Below are 17,773 nucleotides of genomic sequence, written 5' to 3' on the forward strand. Positions count from 1 at the left end.
ATTCTTAGAAATGGTAAGAGTATTTTATACAATCTGAATAATAATGAGCTCTGATTTATGACTCTAAAAGCTTTATGATTCTATTTATAAAAAGCTCTTAAGATTCCCACCAGCAGTTCCTACAACTGTGAGTAAATTTTCTGGCCAAATGACTCAGTATTTTGCTGCGTGACTTAATCCTATGCACACCATGGAGGCTATGTAAGTGAGTTCTGGTTGCTTATGGGTAATAATAATTCCTTCCTCAAAACTGTTTGCAGTGCACTAAGCCAGATGAGTTCCGCTGTTCTTCCGATGATGTGGCTTCTTGGCCTTTCACTATAAGCACACGTAAGACACGTCAGTCACCTAAGAACAAGCAGAGTACTTGTACAATGTGATTTGTGGACAGTTTACTGCTGGCTAAAGTAATTCTTACACTTTTGTATTTGTTTTCTCTTCTTTTTTTCTTCCTTCTTTCCCCTGCCCCACCCTCCCCCCACAAGACCGGTTTTCTCTGTGTAGCTTTGGCTGTCCTGGACTCGCTTTGTAGACCCCCTACCTCTGCCTCCTAAGCACTGGGATTAAAGATGTGTGCCATCACTGCCTGGCTTTTGTTTGTTTTCAAGGAGGCAATATTTTAATGTATTATTCTTGCATGATTACCAACTGGATAAAACTTACAAGTTCTCACTATACTCCAAGGTATCCCGTTATTATCTTTTTTTTCTTAACATTTTATTTTAAAACTACGTGTATATTTGTGCGTCTGTGTGAACATGAGTCTAACTGCCCATGGGAACCAGAAGCAGCTAAATCTTTCCTGCAGCTAAAGTTACAGGTGGTTGCGAGCCACAAGATATGGGAGCTAGGAACTGAACTCAGGTCCTTTGCAAGAGCAGTCTGTGCTCTTAACTGCTGAGTTATTTCTCCACACACCCTGTCTTTTAATAGTTATACTGTTGTGAGTCTGCATCTTTGTGTTCATGATGTGTATGTGTGTGTGTGTGTGTGTGTGTGCAGACAGGGCATGTAGCACACGAGGTCATAGGTAAGAGCTGTGGAGACAGTGCTCACCTTCTTCCTTATGCTGGCTCAGAGGGTTGAATTTGGGTCATATATGGGCAACACTTTACTTGATGAGCCATTTCGATGGTCTTCATATCTTTTTTTGAGATTATAATATAATCACATTGCTTCCATTTCTTCCAACTAAACTCTCCCATATAGTCCTCCTTTGCTCTCAGATTTATAGCCTTTTTTATTCATTAATTCTTGCTACATACATATATGTGTGCATATCCATATATATTGCTATATATAACCTGCTCAGTCTGTGGAATCTTACTTGTACTTATGTTTTCAAGGCCAACCCATTCGATTTTGGGTATCCAATTGGTGTGTTCTTCCCCGGGGAAGACTACGTCTCCCATTCTCAGCATTCCTTAGCTGCCGGTAGGTCTTGTGTAGGGCCTTGTGGCCTTCCCCCACCCACTTTGGCATGTCTGCTGTTGTCGTCCTTGTTCAGGTCATGTTTAGGTAGTCATGTCGTTGAGACTTTATGGTGTAGTTTCTGATGTTACTAGTTTACACACTATCATAGCAAACTACCTGACCCTCTGGCTCTTACAGTCTGTCCAGCCTGTCTTCTGCAATGTCCTGTGAGCCTTAGGTGCAGGACTGTCTTGTAAACGTGTGGGGACGGAGTGCCACAACACTCTGCATTTTGATTGGTTATAGTTTTCTGTAGTGGTCCCCGTCTGCTCCATAGAAGAGTTTCCCTGATGAGAGGTGAAGACTACACTTATCTGGGGTGTCAAAGGGCAAATGTTTAGACTGTAGTTAGGGATTGTGCTGGTTTGGTAAGGTGGCGGGGGGGTGGGTGGTTGTAGATACTTCTCCAAGATCCATGACTTCACATGGCCAATAGCCTTAACAAGTTTCCAGGACCAGGCAGGACTCCCCTCTTGTTAAGTTGGTTACTGCTAAGGCATGTGTGCCACTACTGCATCCTTACAGTTACGGTGCTATGCCGGCCGTTGCTGTGGTTTATAGGTATCACAGCTGGGCAGAACTATTGGCTGCCTCTCTCTTTCGGAGGCTTGCATGGTGCTTTCTGGCACCATCAACGCTAGTCCTCAGTGAGGAGACATTCAAATCAGTGCTGGCTCAGGGGCATCTGAACTCTGTGGCTGAAGTGCATGGTATCTTCATGAATAGTGAGTTGTTGGTTAGGGTTGTCCAAGAGACTCCCCAAATACACAAATACGCTATTGCTATTGCCCTTGGTTGTCCCCCAAAGATGGAAGGTAAGTCCCCATATCTTTAACATTTGTATTTAATGATGACAGTTTCATACATGTAAATGATATGTTTTGGTAATTTTAACCTATGTGTTATCCTCCTCACATACCCCCATATTTTTCCTTAAAAGGAATTCTTTAAGTCTGAATGTCAGTCCCAGGGCTGCTGGGAAGGAAACCGTGGACAAGGAGGCATCCTAACTAGTAAGGCTCTTCTGTAACTCTGCAGTGTTAACAGTGGTCTTCACGGGCTGGGCCTCAGACTGAGTGAAAGGGAAAGCGGGAGCTGAGCCTGCACTTAAAGTTCTCTGCTTCTCACTGTGGATGTGACAAGCTGCCTCCTTAAAAGCTGGCCACGGTGACTTCCCTGGCAAGAGAAGGTGAGACAAACCCCACTTCCCCCAAGTTCCGTTTGACAGAGCATTTTACCATAGCAAAGGGAAGAAACAAACAAAAAACCAACCATGGTCATCATGCACGTTTCTAGAAACGTCCACCTCAACAAAAGGAGGACTACTAGGCTTTCCTCACACTTTCATTGCTTTTATATCTTTCCTCCTTCAGTTAAATTTCTCCAAAGACTGTGCACAATGTCCCTGAGGATCCTCCTTTTAACCTCTCCTTCCCTCTGTAACCTATTTTTGTGTGTTTCAGCCTCTCCTACCATGACTGCTCCGTCCTCTGGAGTGTCTCCTGAGGTCTGCTCCTCCCAATTCCTCAGTGCATTCTCCGTTTGACCTCTCTGTGCATTTGTCCCAGCAAGCCTCGGGGCTGGGACACTCCTCACTCAGCAGTCCAGCCTTCTGCTCTTTCACAATCCATAGTCAGCAGCTGTCTTCCAAGGTCTAACTCCCCTGTCTAGACATTCTCTCCTTTAGTCATTTCTTCCATTTCTATGATTTCAGTTACAGTCTTTGCGATGGTTCTTCCCACATCCATTTTTGGTTTGGACCTCTCTACCCACATTTACTCTTTTTTTTTTTTTTTTGACCTTTTCACACTGTTACCCTTGTTATTCCTTCAAAATTCACCGTTTCCCACTCTGGCTCAGAATCTGAGTCATCTTCCGTTATTCTCTCTCTCTCTCTCTCTACATAGCTTGGGGTGGAAACTTTGCTTCCTCCTGCTATTACTTCCTGACCTATTAATTAGGAAATTGTGCCACACCTATTGACTCCAGGGAAACAAAATACAAGATATTTCTGCTTTATTAAAACCACTGGCTTTTTGGTAGGGTCAGCCACACATGTGTGCACATGACTGGGGATATCCACGGACAACCTGAGGTGCTGCACCACAGTGGCAATCTTTCCTTTTCTTGAAAAGGGTCACTTGTTGCATGTAACTCCATATATAGGCTAGGCTTTCTGGCTAGAGCTCCGGGGACCCACCTCCCCAATGCTGGGAATTCAAACATGCAGGCAGCCCAGTTTTTGTTTGTTTGTTTGTTTTGTTTGACATGGGTCCTCATGCTTGTAAGATAATCACTTTACTGACTGATCAGTTTCTCCAGTACGGCCCTCCCACCCCTCACTCCCAACACAGGGGGCAGAGGTAGTAATGGGAAAAAACCCAAGAAGGACTGTTTATGAGTAGGGATTTTCATTGCTGTGACACATGAGCAAAGTAAAGGGAAAAGATTAGCCTTGGCCTTGAGGTTTCAATCCAGTAAGGTAGACTGATAAGGTAGATTGATACACACACACACACACACACACACACACACACACATACACACACACACACACGGAGAGGGGGAGGGGGAGAGAAAGAGAGACAGAGAGAAGAAGAAGAAGAAGAAGAAGAAGAAGAAGAAGAAGAAGAAGAAGAAGAAGAAGAAGAAGAGAGGAGAGAAGAGAGAAAAGAGAAGGGCCTGTGCTTTTTATGCTATCTGGCCCTCCAGCCTATGATGCTTTTCACATTCAGGTTGAGGTCCGTCCCCTCCCCGCCCCCCCCCCCTGACTTCATCCTCTCTGAAAACATTATTACAAACAAATCTAGGTTTGTGCTTTGTTACCCTCTTAGGCATTTCTCCATTGGACCAAACTGATAATCTTCTGGTCCATCAAAACTAAACACCACAGGCTGCTCATTAGTAATGGGCAGACAAATTAATGAAGCTCCCTTCTCATAAGGGAGCCAGTTTCCTGTCCACTCAGTGTGTGCCTTGTAGAAAGGGGTCAGGCTCAGGGTCTGCTTTCCATGCAGGGATTGGTACAGGTTGGTTTGGCCTGCTTGGCTGTTAGAGCCATCCTTCTTTATCTATGAAGGGGCAGGCACACTGAGTTACGGAAATAGGGGTAAGGTGCCCCATTTTGGAACTGTGCCTAAGCAATGGTCTTTAATCTGACTTTACCTTGAATAAGGTTAATATTTTACCTTCTTTTTGGATCCTCATATTTATTTTTAATGTGGTGGGAAAACCCAAAGACAAGAAGGGCTATGGGATGGCTCACTTCTACATATCCCATTGCAAACTCTCTTTTTTCTCCTTAATGTTCTGCCCCCTGCCCTTTAGGAGGCGGATTACAGTGGTAATAATTCTCTGTCATAAAAGCAATAAATTACAACATTTTCCACTGTGTTTCTTCATTTCTTGGTATGAGAGATTTGTGTCATAAGCATTCTTTTTCCACCCTTACCGCCAATCTTAAATTTATGACTTTTACATAACATCAATTATTCTTTTTTAAATGAAAACCCAGCAGGAAGACAAAGCATAAATTCTACTAAATTAATTTCCCCAAATGACAAATTGGCTAATTTAATATATATCGAACTCCAGGATGCATTGGGTGCCACACAAACATACAGAAACAATTATTAACATGCCATTATTTGGAAAGGAAATGATAAATCAACAATAAATAAGAAATTAATGGACTCATAGACTAAATTCTTTCAAGGACTTTGTTTGTTTATTGTATGTATCCTTAAGATAACCCAGACAAAGAACAGAAATAGATACATATAAAGAATTCTACTGCATGCTAGTTAAGCATTTGCCTGAGAAGGGAGATAAATGATGTTCTTGTGTGCAACTGAAACTTATAAACGCTGCAGCAAGACTCAGGGTGATAATAATTGCACTAAAGTAATAGTTCAGAGAACCACAATTGCTATTTACTTGCTTTTTGCTATTAAAAAAATGCAGAAGTTGTGGCAAGTTGATTATTTTGCTGTGTTTACAGTCTTAGACCTGTTTCTGCTCCAAGATATTTACACCATTTCAGCTCAGTTACAAGCTGTAGCCAGTGAGGGACCTAAGGATGTTCTTCCTACATTGCGTTAGTTATTTCTACCCACTGTTTGCAGAAGGCTACTCCAAGACAGTTTAAAATAACTCTACCATGCCTCTGCTAGCCAGTGTGATGAATTCTTCCTTTCCTGGAGGGCTGCACGTTGCAAGATCTCAGGATTTCAATAACCCCTGCATAGCGGATAGGAACACAGTTTCTTTTTTTTTTTTTTTTTTTATTAATTTATTCTTGTTACATCTCAATGGTTATCCCGTCCCTTGTATCCTCCCATTCTTCCCTCCCTCCCATTTTCCCCTTATTCCCCTCCCCTATGACAGTTCCTGAGGGGGATTACCTCCCCCTCTATATGATCATAGGGTATCAAGTCTCTTCTTGGTAACCTGCTGTCCTTCCTCTGAGTGCCATCAGGTCTCCCCATCCCACGAAAGCCTTCACTTACCAGGAAACAGAGACAGAGGAGAGGACATTCTAGTGGGACTCTAGATGTGAGATTCATGAGAGAAAGGCAAAGTAGAAGGACCCAGAGGGTCCTAGGAGCCTACAAGTAGAACATTATGATAGGCAGATTTGGGCACAGGGGTCCCACTCAAACTAGGCACCAGACAAGGACAATACAGGCGGAACACAGTTTCTTACTGCAGTGGGATGCAGTATCAGGAAACCTTCAGCTATGTGCACATGATGCAATGCTCCCAGCTCTGCTGACTGCTGGGGACCTGTGAAGCCTGCTTGGCACGCAATGCACTCTGCAGTCTGACATTTAAGAGTCCAACCTTAGCATTTTGGAAGCAAGGTCCCTTCCGTTCTCAGTCCCAAACAACCGAACGAATGATATATTACAGCAGTCTGTATTTGTTTTAGGAAACCAGTATGCAAATAAGCGCACATACCCACTGCTTCCCACACTTAGGAATCTAGCATTAGGGCTAAGCAATATTTTTCTGCATTTCTTTAAATGCTCACACTTGATAATATATCACCCACCTTAACAGCAGGGAATGGCTAAGCATTTTTGCAGAACTGCACGGTTGGTTTTTATATAGTTAGAAAACGATACAAGTAGTCCTATTAATTCCTCAGTTGACTATCAGAATTTTACAAATTATTTGGTCTCCAAGCTAGTCACTAGAGATTACACAAATATAGTAATTTATCATATGTCACATATACTTGCTTTTCTTTGCAATGTGAATAAAGGAGACCAGAAAACAAAAAAATCACCCAGCTCCATAGAGGGAAAGCTAGCATGCCTTAGGGGCAGCAGGGCAGAGATCTGCACTGGCCCGCCAAGGCCGCGACATGCTGCAGGCTGCTGCTGCAGTCTTAGCTTCCTCTCCAGGCGGCAGAGACTCTCCCCAGAAGAGCACACCGCAGCACTCACGCCTTGCCTTCTTCACTGGCACTGGACCAGCGACCACTGTCAAGTGTCCAACTACGCTACAGTTTTGCGGGTTATAACGGAATGTAAAGGGCTGGAGAAGGGCAAAAGGGAGAAGGGTGTGTGTGTGTGTGCCCAAGTGTGACAGGTCACCGTTGGCTAACGGTGCCTAAATTTTTTCTCCCGCAGTATTCACAGGCCAATCAATCACCAACTTCCTTCATTGGTTAGGTTCTTACATCCAAAATCGCCTCTCCATACAAACACAACACATGAATCAGGGTAATATGGCCAGCGCTGGGAATGAAGAGGACCCAAGAGCTCACGTCTGGGCTGAGAATCAGCACCAAGTTTTGGGGTGGGACAGTGCAAGTCTGCAGACCCTGGTGTGCCTCTCCTGAGCGCCCGCTAGATGAGGCCGGTTTGGAGATGGCCCTACCAGGTGCTAGCGCCTCAGTGCGCAAGGGCTACCCCCGCCCCCAAACCAAATAGCTCACCCTGCTGCATGCTCTGAGCCCCAGCCTCCAGGCGGGCTCAAGGAGGAGGGAGCCCGGGTCCCCCCGGCTCCTTGGCGCCCCCTGACGACGGCCTCCAGCAGTCGGTCCACGGAGGCTGCAGAGGCGAAACCCGGGGGTCCCGCGCACCGCCGCCCGGCGCGTGGCCTGGCGGGCCGCGCGCGCACCCAGCCAGCCTGCGGGAGGGCGCGCCGACCGGGCCCGGCTGCAGCCATGTGCGCGTGCCCGCGCCGCCGCCGCCGCCGCCGCAGCAACCCGTGACGTCACCCACCGAGCCCCCCGCCAGCCCGCCGCGCCCCGCCCCGCCCCACGTGCGCCGGCTTCGGGAGGCCGAGGCCCGAGGAGGCCACCCGACGATGCTCCAAGCAAGCTGCGTCCCGGGCGGGGCTGAGCCCGAGGGCCGCGCACAGGCTGGGTCGCCTGCGGAGGGAGGGGCGCGGCTCCCGCCGCCGCGCAGTGTGCTGAGTCATGGCGAGAGCTGTCCGCTGCTCTCCATCAGTCGTTCCGGGGCCGGCGCGGGGCGTGCAGCCATTGGGCCGCGCGCGGGACCGCGAGCGCCGGGCTTGACGCGCTGAGCCGCGCTCGCCCGTGTCCGCCGCGCCCGCCCTGCGCCCCGCGCCCAGCGCGCTCTGCCGCCTCAGCCCCGCACCGCACGGCCCCCCGCCTCGCCCGCACCATGATCGCCGCGGCTTTCCTCGTATTGCTGAGACCCTACAGCATCCAATGTGCTCTCTTCCTCTTGTTGCTTCTGCTGGGCACCATTGCCACCATCATTTTCTTCTGCTGCTGGCACCGCAAGCTCCAGAAAGGGAGACATCCGATGAAATCGGTCTTTTCGGGTCGTTCCAGAAGCAGAGGTGAGACACGTCGCCACTGGCTGCTTCTGGCCAGAAGCGAGGTTGAAGCAAGCCTTCTCTGCCTTCCCTACCCCTTTCATTGCCCACTTCTCTAAGTACATTAATTTATTGAACGCACCCTGGCCTTTTGCCCTCATCTGCATCCTCCGATCACCAACCACGGAGATTCGGAGGTTCTAGAAGGAAGGACTAGACTCCGATTCTTAGGGTCAGTTTGCTAGAGCCCAGAAGGTAATTGTAGCGGAGTCCTGGGCTTAGGTAACCTTACCTTTCCCTAGCCTTTGATGGAGCTTAGGCATAAAAAAAAGTAAGGCGTGATGAATTAGGGGTTCCAACTTTGCTGGAACTTCTTTCAGAGAAATCACCTTAGAGACAGATGGTCCAATACTCCCTCCGCCCCGCCCCCATATGCCCACCGAACTAGAGAGACATCTAGAATGTACTTTCCTGAATCCAGGTAAGTGATCAGTGACTGCCTGCTGAGAACCAGGAGTTAATGAAGTCTCATTTTCCCTCTTTTCTCCCCAGATGCTGCTCTGAGGTCTCATCACTTTCGCTCTGAGGTAATTTATTTAGTGCACACTCTCAAGGTCAGAAGTAGCTTTCTTTCCTGAGTACCAGCATTAATCATGCCCGGGTTAAGAAGCAATAGGCCATCGAATGGGAAGCTTGCACACCCTAAGCCCAGAGTGACGAGCTTCTTAAGCAATTCCATAGTGAAGCCCAGAAAGCGTTTATAACAGAGATTGTGTGTGTGTGTGTGTGTGTGTGTGTGTGTATTGGAGTTTGCTTTACAAGAGGTGGGAGGGGCCGCCCCGAAAAGTACAGCAGCCCTTAGAGCACTTAGCCAGGGAATGGGTATCAGTTTAGGTTACAGTCTAGATTTGTGGGGAAGCACTTCCTGGGTGCCCACAGAGGTCGGTAGTTGTGCACTTTGGTAAACCACAGGGCGAGCCTCTTAGGACACTACTGCAGAACAGTTTGAACCGTATACATTCCAGGAGCCTTAGGAAGCTGCCCATGACTGTTTTTTAACGACATTATAGCGATGTTGATGAACACACACCAGAACGTGTACTTAGTATTTGTTCTAGACTGTCATGTCCCTCTAGAGTCCGGGGCTGGACACTGCCGGTGCTTGAGACTGCAGTAGGACCAGCTGCAGTTAGAACAGGACACGAGCTCTGCCTCACCCATCGGATTTCTTTAGTTTCCAAATGCCCACTTAGAGTTAGACAGTTTTCTTTCTTTGGAGGAAAGCTGCATATACCCAGGCACGGTGGTTGCTTTGTGATCTAGCTGATCCTTCTTAGCAAGTATTGTGGTGTACTTCCCGCTCCTAGGAGCTTGTTATTTACCTGAAGTTACTTCACGTTTTACTTGTTAATGGAAGGGTTTGTTGTGCCCCGGATTCTTTGCTAGACTGTGATCGTTTAGGCTTAACTGCGTTATCATAACGTTACTATGTTGCCTGTGCCCTCCAAGGGCGAGCTCTGTGCTTGTTAAGATTTGTGAGAGAAGAACTTGTCAAAGGTCAGCAGGCCTGCACCCAGCTTCAGCTGTATACTAACTAGTTCTGTGGATGTGGTGGGAGGAGGGACCCCGCTGGAACACAGTTTTGCCCTCTGTAAAACAGGGCCAAGGCTACCCTGCAGGGCTGTGTGTGGAAAATTATTTTTTAAATTATGGAAAAATAATTAGCTCGTAGGAGGTATTTCGTTTTTGGTAGCCATCATACATTTTGTAAAGCTGAACTGAAAATTGCCACGTGTGGTGGCCACACCTTTGAGCCCAAGGCTTGGAGGCAGAGGCAAGGGAACTTAGGAGTTTGGAGGCCAGCTTGGTCTACAGAGTGAGTTCCAGGATAGGCAGACCTACATTGTGGGACCCTGTCTTTAAAAATAAATAAATAAATAAATAAATAAATAAATAAATAAATAAAAGAGGAAAGGAAAAGAAAAAGGAAGAGGAGACAGAAAAATATGTAAAAAATCAAGATATACCTGTAATGAAGTCAGAAATTAGGTCAGGTTTAAGGACTACAACATGAATAGGGTTTGCTGCAAATAGTCTTTGAATAGCAGATCAATGAATTAGAATAACTCATGTAGATGCAGCAAACAGTAAATAGTGGTTAAATGAATTAATAAAAATACATTTTTAAATACTACTAGACTAAAAATGTTTGTATAAGCTTATAGGGATACATTTTGGCAATTACTTGTTTCAAATGCAAGTAAAAGAGAGTTTGTATATAATAACCCTCCCATTTAGAAATATTAACATATTAGTTATTTCATTAAGAAATACAAAATAATCCTGGTTGATACAAAAATATATCATTATTTTGTGACATTTATGCTTTAAATTTTATAACAAAATAAATAGTAATTTTTAAAAATAAAGTAAATAGTGGACAGGGTACAAACAGTAAGATGTAGGAGATTGATTTGAAAAAAAGATTCAGCAGTTGTACACACAGAAATGACGGAAGAGCAACACTGCTGTGAACTAGTCCTGGACACTTGGCTTATGCACGCTGGAAACATGTGGGTGTGGCTATGTCTTTGTAGTTTTTCAGCTAAAGTTTTGTCTTGAGCTTATACTGGTTACAAAGTCTGGGAGCAGCTGCCCAGTGCCTTGTCTTGTTCTGTAGGATTGCTAGTATAGCTTGTAATCCTGTGTATACTTGTTGCTTCCCTATGTGTTAGTCTGTGAGCTCCTGAGGGCAGAGTCTTGGTCTCTTGTGTCACTACTACCTGGCTCAGGGCCTCCTGTAGAATGGGTTCTTAATAAATATTTATTTGATGAATGAAAACAGTCTTTTGGTGGGCAGAAGAGAAAAATGCCCAGTCTCAGAGCAAGGCTTAGAATTTACCAGTGTTTCCTTACCTTCCTCAGGCTTTTAAGTTAGTTTGCTTTTCTTTTTGAATTAGGGTCTCACTGTGTAGCCCTAGCTATCTGAGAACTCACCATGTAGATCTGGCTAGCCCCAAACTCACAGAGTGCCTGTCCCTGTCGCTTTAAAAAAAAAATCACCTTAGTGTTTGTAGTAAAATTTAAGATACTTATTATAATGAAAAGATCCTGTTAGAATTTTTCCCTTAATAAAATAAAGTAAAATGTATTTTCCTTAATTTGTTGATGGGCATTGCAAACTAAGCAAGGAATATTATTTAATATGTGGAAGTTCATAGACTGTGTTGCACAAGAATGTCATATTTCATAACCACCTTATATTTACCACAAGCAGAACATGGCCCCTTAAGCAAAATGAAGAATATATATATGTGTGTGTGTATATATATACATATATATTATATATTTATTTATTTTCCCCCTTAGAACACTATTGCTGCCAAGATTTTTCTCCTTAAGAAGACCTCCATATTTACTTTGATTGAAGCATATTTAATAAGATAGAGCAGTCACAATGAATATTTGTTCCTGCTGTATTCTTTTTTTATTAGCAGCTGCTGCAAAATATTATTATCAGGCCAAGGCTTTGATTTTTCTGGCAGGTCCTCATCACACTGGGCTAAGTTATTAGTTCTCTCTGTCCCTTTGCCAGTCTTAGCAGTGGGTAGTTCACTCTCAGCATTTCTGTCCCGGGCGGATGAGAAGGGTGAGGAAGCGTCTGCTGGCTCACTTGGAAGCCTGAACAAGCGCTGGGGGAGCCCCGGAACCGAGGAGCTCTAGAAGGCACCTTGCTCTTTCACCTGGGCAGAGGACAGTGTTTCTGCCACCCATGCCTCCAGGAGTCAGCATGGTCAGGGGATTTTTGGGGTGTAGGGAGTTTCGGGGTATTCTGTCTGAGGTTGTCAGGGTAATACTTCCTGAGGGGAAACATGGCGTTGAGGTTCCACAAGAAGAGGTGAGTCTGGCTCCTGAATCTGAGGAGCTGTAGTCCCCTTTCTCCTCATTGGTAGATAATGGCACAGGTCTGCAATCCGCTCTCTTTGTAGGAGCTAGAAGTCAGTAGCATGCATGTCTAGAAGGTGCTTTTGGTCCGTGGTCACCACCAGCGCTTTCTTTCCAGGTACTTGCAAAGTTATGAGCTTCTTAACAGGCATAACAGCATATGGGAAAGTGAAATTAACCCACCTAGCGAAGCCAGGACAATTTCCATGACCTTAGAAACTATAGGTCAAAAGATTCACTTAGGTAGAACTATGTATATTGTTTGCTCACTTCAAAGTTTGCTGTGCGCGTGGTTTTGTTGTAAACAGTTAATGAAGGGATCTCCCACTGATGAAGGACTGTCCGGGAACCGTGTGTCCATTCTGGTTTCTAGCTGTCTGGCATCTCTGAAGTGTACTTTCCCAAATACTTCCAGTGTTTTGTGCTGTGACTGTGAACAATGGTAAACCGTTATCCTAGGTACCTGTGGTGAAAGGCAGGTGGTGACAGTCTTGACTTTTGGCGATGGAGGAAATTTCAGAGAGCGATACGGGCAGTTGCGGCACCATCCTACTGTGAGGGCTAATCGTGGTGTACTGTTCTTCACAGAATGAAGACAGTTATGATGCCTTTGCGTGTCCCAGAGTGGATGGTGCTAAATGATCCCTATTCATCAGCTCAGAAGAATAAGGGAGCCTTGTTTGTGTAAGGAATGAACTCCCTCTATCAGGATCTGAGTAAATACCCTTTCTTCCTGCTTCAGGCAAAGGGACCGAGTTAACTCAGGTTAAGCAGTTCCTGAAAAATCACCCAGCAAGAGACCGGGGTGCTAAGGCAAGAACCCCACCTACATTTTGTCTTTTTTTGGTACTGACCTGCATTGCTCATAACCCATATAGAAATGTGCCCAAAATTCTAAATGAAAAAGGGAAATCAAGTTGGATGTTTTTAGTGCATACTTTATATTATCCTGGCTAGATGGATTTGTTATTTGCTCCATGCACCCATGTTTAGTTAGGCTCAGTTAGGCTCAGTTCTGGAAGAGCTATGTGGTCCATTCAAGGCCTCTGGCGTCATTAGATGCCCAAGTGTCCCTGTTCATCAGCGAAACAACCATACTACGTTGTTTCTCATTAAATTTGTATGTTTTACTAGGAATCACCTAATTTAAATATGTATGTATGAAGAGCTCATGGTGTACACTCACACACACATAAATAGCTATAACTTTTATGTAGCAGTTTCAAAATATGTTTACATTTTTTAAAACTGTGAAAAAAGAATCACCTAGTTTTCTGGGTTGGGGACAATAATGCTTTATTATTTAACTACCCTTCATAATTAGGCTGTTGTTATAAGCATATTTTTGTGTAGTGTCATTCTGGGTCTAGATTAGTTTATACTAATTAAATCAGCTGTGAGTAGTGACTGTACACATGATATGGTGTTCATTTAGTGTGACCCAAATATTTTGAAAGTAAACGCATTAATCTTTTCTTTATGAAGTTCTCTGTTAGAGAGATGAAGATGCTGAGGCATGTCCATGCCCATAGTATCTTATGTCACCCCAGAGTCCGTGCTGAAATCTTACAGTTACTGGCTCTTCGGCTACAGTAACTGAACTGCTGTGATGTTTCCAACGATGAGTCACAGCTGTAGTGAAAGCAGCAGAGACTGTGGCATGCGAATGAGCAGCCAATGCATATGTGAAGATAACAGACTTGTCCTGTCCTAGGAGCTTAGTTTATGATGTACTCAACTCTTACCTTGCAGAGTAACAAAACAACTGCTGCGTACAAAAGCAAAAACACACCCCCAAAAGATTAGAATAAGACAGCTCCCGGGCTAGAGAGATGGCTCAATGGTTAAGAGCACTGGCTGCGGGCAGGGCATGGTGGCACACGCCTGTAATCCCAGCACTTGGGAGGCAGAGGTAGGTGGATCTCTGTGAGTTCGAGGCCAGCCTGGTCTACAAAGTGAGTCCAGGACAGCCAGAGCTGTTATACAAAGAAACCCTATCTCAGGAAGAGGGGGAGGGGAGGTAGGGGGAGAGGGAGAGTGCGCACTGGCTGCTCATCCAAAGGTCCTGAGTTAAATTCCCAGCAACCACATGGTGGCTCACAGCCATCCATAATGAGATCTGATGCGCTCTTCTATCTGATGCCCTCTTCTGTCTTGCAGGCATACATACAATAGAATGCTTATATACATAAATGAATACATCTTTAAAAAAAGACAACTCCCACTTTCTCATTTGTCTAAGCAAAAGCATATTCAAAGTTTGAATTTGTCCAACCTTTAGACTGAAAAATGAGCCAACGGTTTGGATTATAGAGCAGAGCAGTAACGGCTGGCGTATCAGAAAGGCTTTGTGTGTGCAGAAGTAACGTGGACGCTCTGCCACTGTCTCGCTGGCCACCTTGAGCAAGGCTCTCAGTCTCTTAGCTTCTCACTGACAGCAGAATCCCATTGCAGGCATGTGCACAGCACCACTGCTAAGGCCTCATGTAAAACAGCTTGCCTTCCGGATTGGGCTAGGCCAGGGGTGGGGGGAGGCGCAACAAATTATATGCAGAAAAAGAGTCATTAGACTAGTCTCATGGAAATGGCAGGTGGTGGGGTGACTGGAGGTCCTCAGGGGCTGATATTTTTGTTGAAGTACAGTAGAGGGATAGTAGCCATTAAATAGCAAGAGTAGGCATAGCACATCCCTGCATCCACTTCTCGGTGTCTGACTAGACTACAGCTCCTGAGATTCCCTAAAGGACTGTGGAGCGGGACCATAGGTACAATGAGTTGCATGTATTACTTTACAGCTTCGGTAAAACCATTCGCTTTGCATTTAGGAGGGTGCCTGCCCTGAGCCTCTTAGAGAAGCAAAAAATCACTTTTTAATTTCTTTTCGAGAAACTATAAAAAGGAGTCTGGTCACTCCTTTCACCTTCAGGGAGCCTGAAAAGTCATGGCCTGTGCTGCAGAATGCTTGAACAAACAAAACTGCTTGGGCCTTTCTGCTTACTGGGAAGCTGAGATTGGAAGGTGTTGTGCTGTGTGGTTCAAAGATCAGGTATCATTGGATTATGTCCTACCTGTAGATGCCATCTGTCTAAGGGGAGAGACAGAGAGAGAAGGGGGAGGTCAGGGTGAGACAGAGACAGAGACAGAGAGGAGGTGGTAGTGGTGGTACTGCTGGAATTTGGACCTAGTACCTCATACATGCTAGGCAATAGCTTTACCGCTGAGCTATATTCCTCATGCATTTGATGTGTCATTATAGATTCTAATGCAGAATGTATAAAATGGCAGGTATTTACCACATACAAGAACATTTTTATGAGCTATGGAGAATGTTATAATTTTTTCCTTCAATTTTAACTTAGCATAAAAATAGGTTTCACTATGCATTTTCATATATATTTACCCTTATACTTGGTTCTAATATGTTCCTCTTTCATTGCACTGCACTGTTCCCCTTGGATTACAGTTTTGTTTTCATTTTTTTTTTCTTTTAGTACCTGAAATTTGTGTATCAGCTTTTCAGTTTCTTTCTTGAAAATTCCTCTCAAAGTCTTTGTCAGCTACACTTCAGAATTACTATCTAGAATATATAAACAACTGTAAAAACTCAATACTTTCCAAACCCAAAATTTCCACTTAATAAATTTGCCAGTAATCTTGACAGTTTCCAGAAGAAGAAATACAAATGGCCAGTGATACTTTTAAAAGTATCCAAGCTGGTTGTGGTGGCACCAGCCTGAAATCTTACCAATCAGGGAGGGAGAGGCAGGTGGATCTGTGTGAGTTGGAGGCCAGCCTGGTCTACAAAGTGAGTGCAGAACAGACAAGGCTACACAGAGAAACCCAATCTCAAAAAATAAATAAACAATAGAGCAAAAAAGTATTCAACATTGCTAGCAATTATGTAAACTAAAATTATGTTGACATTCCATCTTGCTTCAGAAAACCAAATGATATCAAATGCTGGTAAGGATGTGGGGAAAGAGGAATCTCTAGCCACTGTTGTTGGGGGTGTAAATGCAAACACTAGAGATTGTGAAAGCTCAGAAAATTCAAATAGAACAACCAGCTACACAGGATGGCACAGCTATACCACTCCGAAGCGAATATCCATAGGCACACCACATCCCACCCATGGTCATTGCTGCCCTTTTCGCGATAGGAAATGTCTCCGTCACTGTTCTATTGCTGTAATGTAACTCCACAACCAAAGTGTTTAACTGGGGACTTGCTTACAGTTTCAGAGGGTTAGTGCATGATTGTCATGGTGGAGAATGTGTGAGCAGGGAGGCATTGTGCTGGAGCAATACATCAGAGTCTCCTACAAGCAGGAGGCAGAAAGAGTGCCCTGGGAATGCATACATTTTTAGAAGCCAGCCCCCAGTGACACACCTCCTCAGACAAAGCCACACCTCCCCAACATTCCTAAACAGTTCACCAACCAACTGGGACTCAGCATACACACACATGAGCCTCTGGGGGTGGGATAGGGGGAGGGGGAGCTTTCTCACCACAGGCCCTTTGTTTCTCTTTCTTTCTTTCCTTCCTTTTTTGTTTTTGTTTTTCGAGACAGAGTTTCTCTGAATAGCCTTGGCTGTCCTAGACTCACTTTGTAGACCAGGCTGGCTTCGAACTCACAGTGATCCATCTGCCTCTGCCTCCCAAGTGCTGGGATTCTGTTTCTGACAGCTCATCTGTCTCACTCCTCAGTGTAGCCTGATTTCTGCTGCTACTCCTTAAAGTCACACACCCTTAGCTCAACATGAATTCCCAAATCAGATGTTTCAGTTTTGGGTTTAATTAGTGGATCTAGTAGTTGACACTGCTGGCCACTCATTTCCTCTTACAACAGCTCCCCTGGTCTTTGGACAGCCCTTTGAATGACCCCATGCCATCTTTTCTTGCTCTCCTTACTTCTGTTCATGTGCTGAATCTCTTCCTATTCATGTTTTGCTTTTTGAAAAACTGATTTGTTGAGCCCTAATTTACAAACAAAGTGTGATTGTTTTCACTGAGTCCATAAGGTTGAACAGTCATTCACAACTAACCGTTCAATGTTCGTCACCCGAAGGGAAGTCAGTGCCTGTTGGCAGTTACTTCCTTTTAGCCATCCCTTTTGCTCTCTTCTTCTTTTCAACCTTAGGAAGCCATCAATCTGCTTTCTGTCTCAAATTTACTGGGCATAATCCTTGGTTGGTACATCAGTCTCTGCAGTACCCCCCCTCCTCTGCCCAGATTTGTTGGCTCCATTTGGCTCCTTGTGGAGCTCCCAACCCTCTCCAGGGCCCTCTATTCCCCATCTTTTCCATATGACTTCCTGTGCTCCACCCTGAAGTCTGGCTGTGTGTCTTAAGTATCTGCTTGGATCTCCTGCTGGGTGGAGGTTTTCATAGGACCTCTGTGATAGGCTCCCTTCCTGTTCCTTCTCTTCAACTGCTTCTGGGGTCTATTCTATTTGCCCTTCTGAATGAGAATTAAGCATTCTCCCTAGGGTCCTCCTTGTTATTTAGTTTCTTTAGGTCCGTGTATTGTAGTGTGGTTATCCTGTATCATTAGGCTGATA

General features: G+C 45.0%; 2 protein-coding genes across 14 annotated transcripts in view; one reads left to right on the forward strand and one right to left on the reverse strand.

Annotated features, from left to right (window-relative positions):
• The window catches only part of BEND6 (BEN domain containing 6), a 56,222-nt gene extending 48,587 nt beyond the window's left edge, over positions 1-7,635 (reverse strand). The window contains exon 1 of the mRNA XM_084754663.1: positions 7,418-7,635. The gene's annotated coding sequence lies outside the window, so the exon portion shown is untranslated. The remainder of the gene's footprint in view (positions 1-7,417) is intronic.
• Positions 7,636-8,041: 406 nt separating this feature from the next.
• DST (dystonin) overlaps positions 8,042-17,773 on the forward strand; it is a 405,299-nt gene continuing 395,567 nt past the window's right edge. For 8 of the 13 annotated variants that reach the window (XM_084754651.1, XM_084754634.1, XM_084754655.1 and 5 more), the window contains exons 1-2: positions 8,042-8,292; positions 8,821-8,855. In XM_084754651.1, the coding sequence (XP_084610777.1) occupies positions 8,112-8,292; positions 8,821-8,855 (216 nt within the window). In that variant the 5' untranslated portion in view covers positions 8,042-8,111. The remainder of the gene's footprint in view (positions 8,293-8,820; positions 8,856-17,773) is intronic. The other 5 variants (XM_084754640.1, XM_084754642.1, XM_084754643.1 and 2 more) reach the window with 3 other exon arrangements.

The sequence above is a fragment of the Acomys minous genome (assembly GCF_964271855.1).
Source record: "Acomys minous genome assembly, chromosome: 13".
Classification (NCBI taxonomy): Eukaryota; Metazoa; Chordata; class Mammalia; order Rodentia; family Muridae; genus Acomys; species Acomys minous.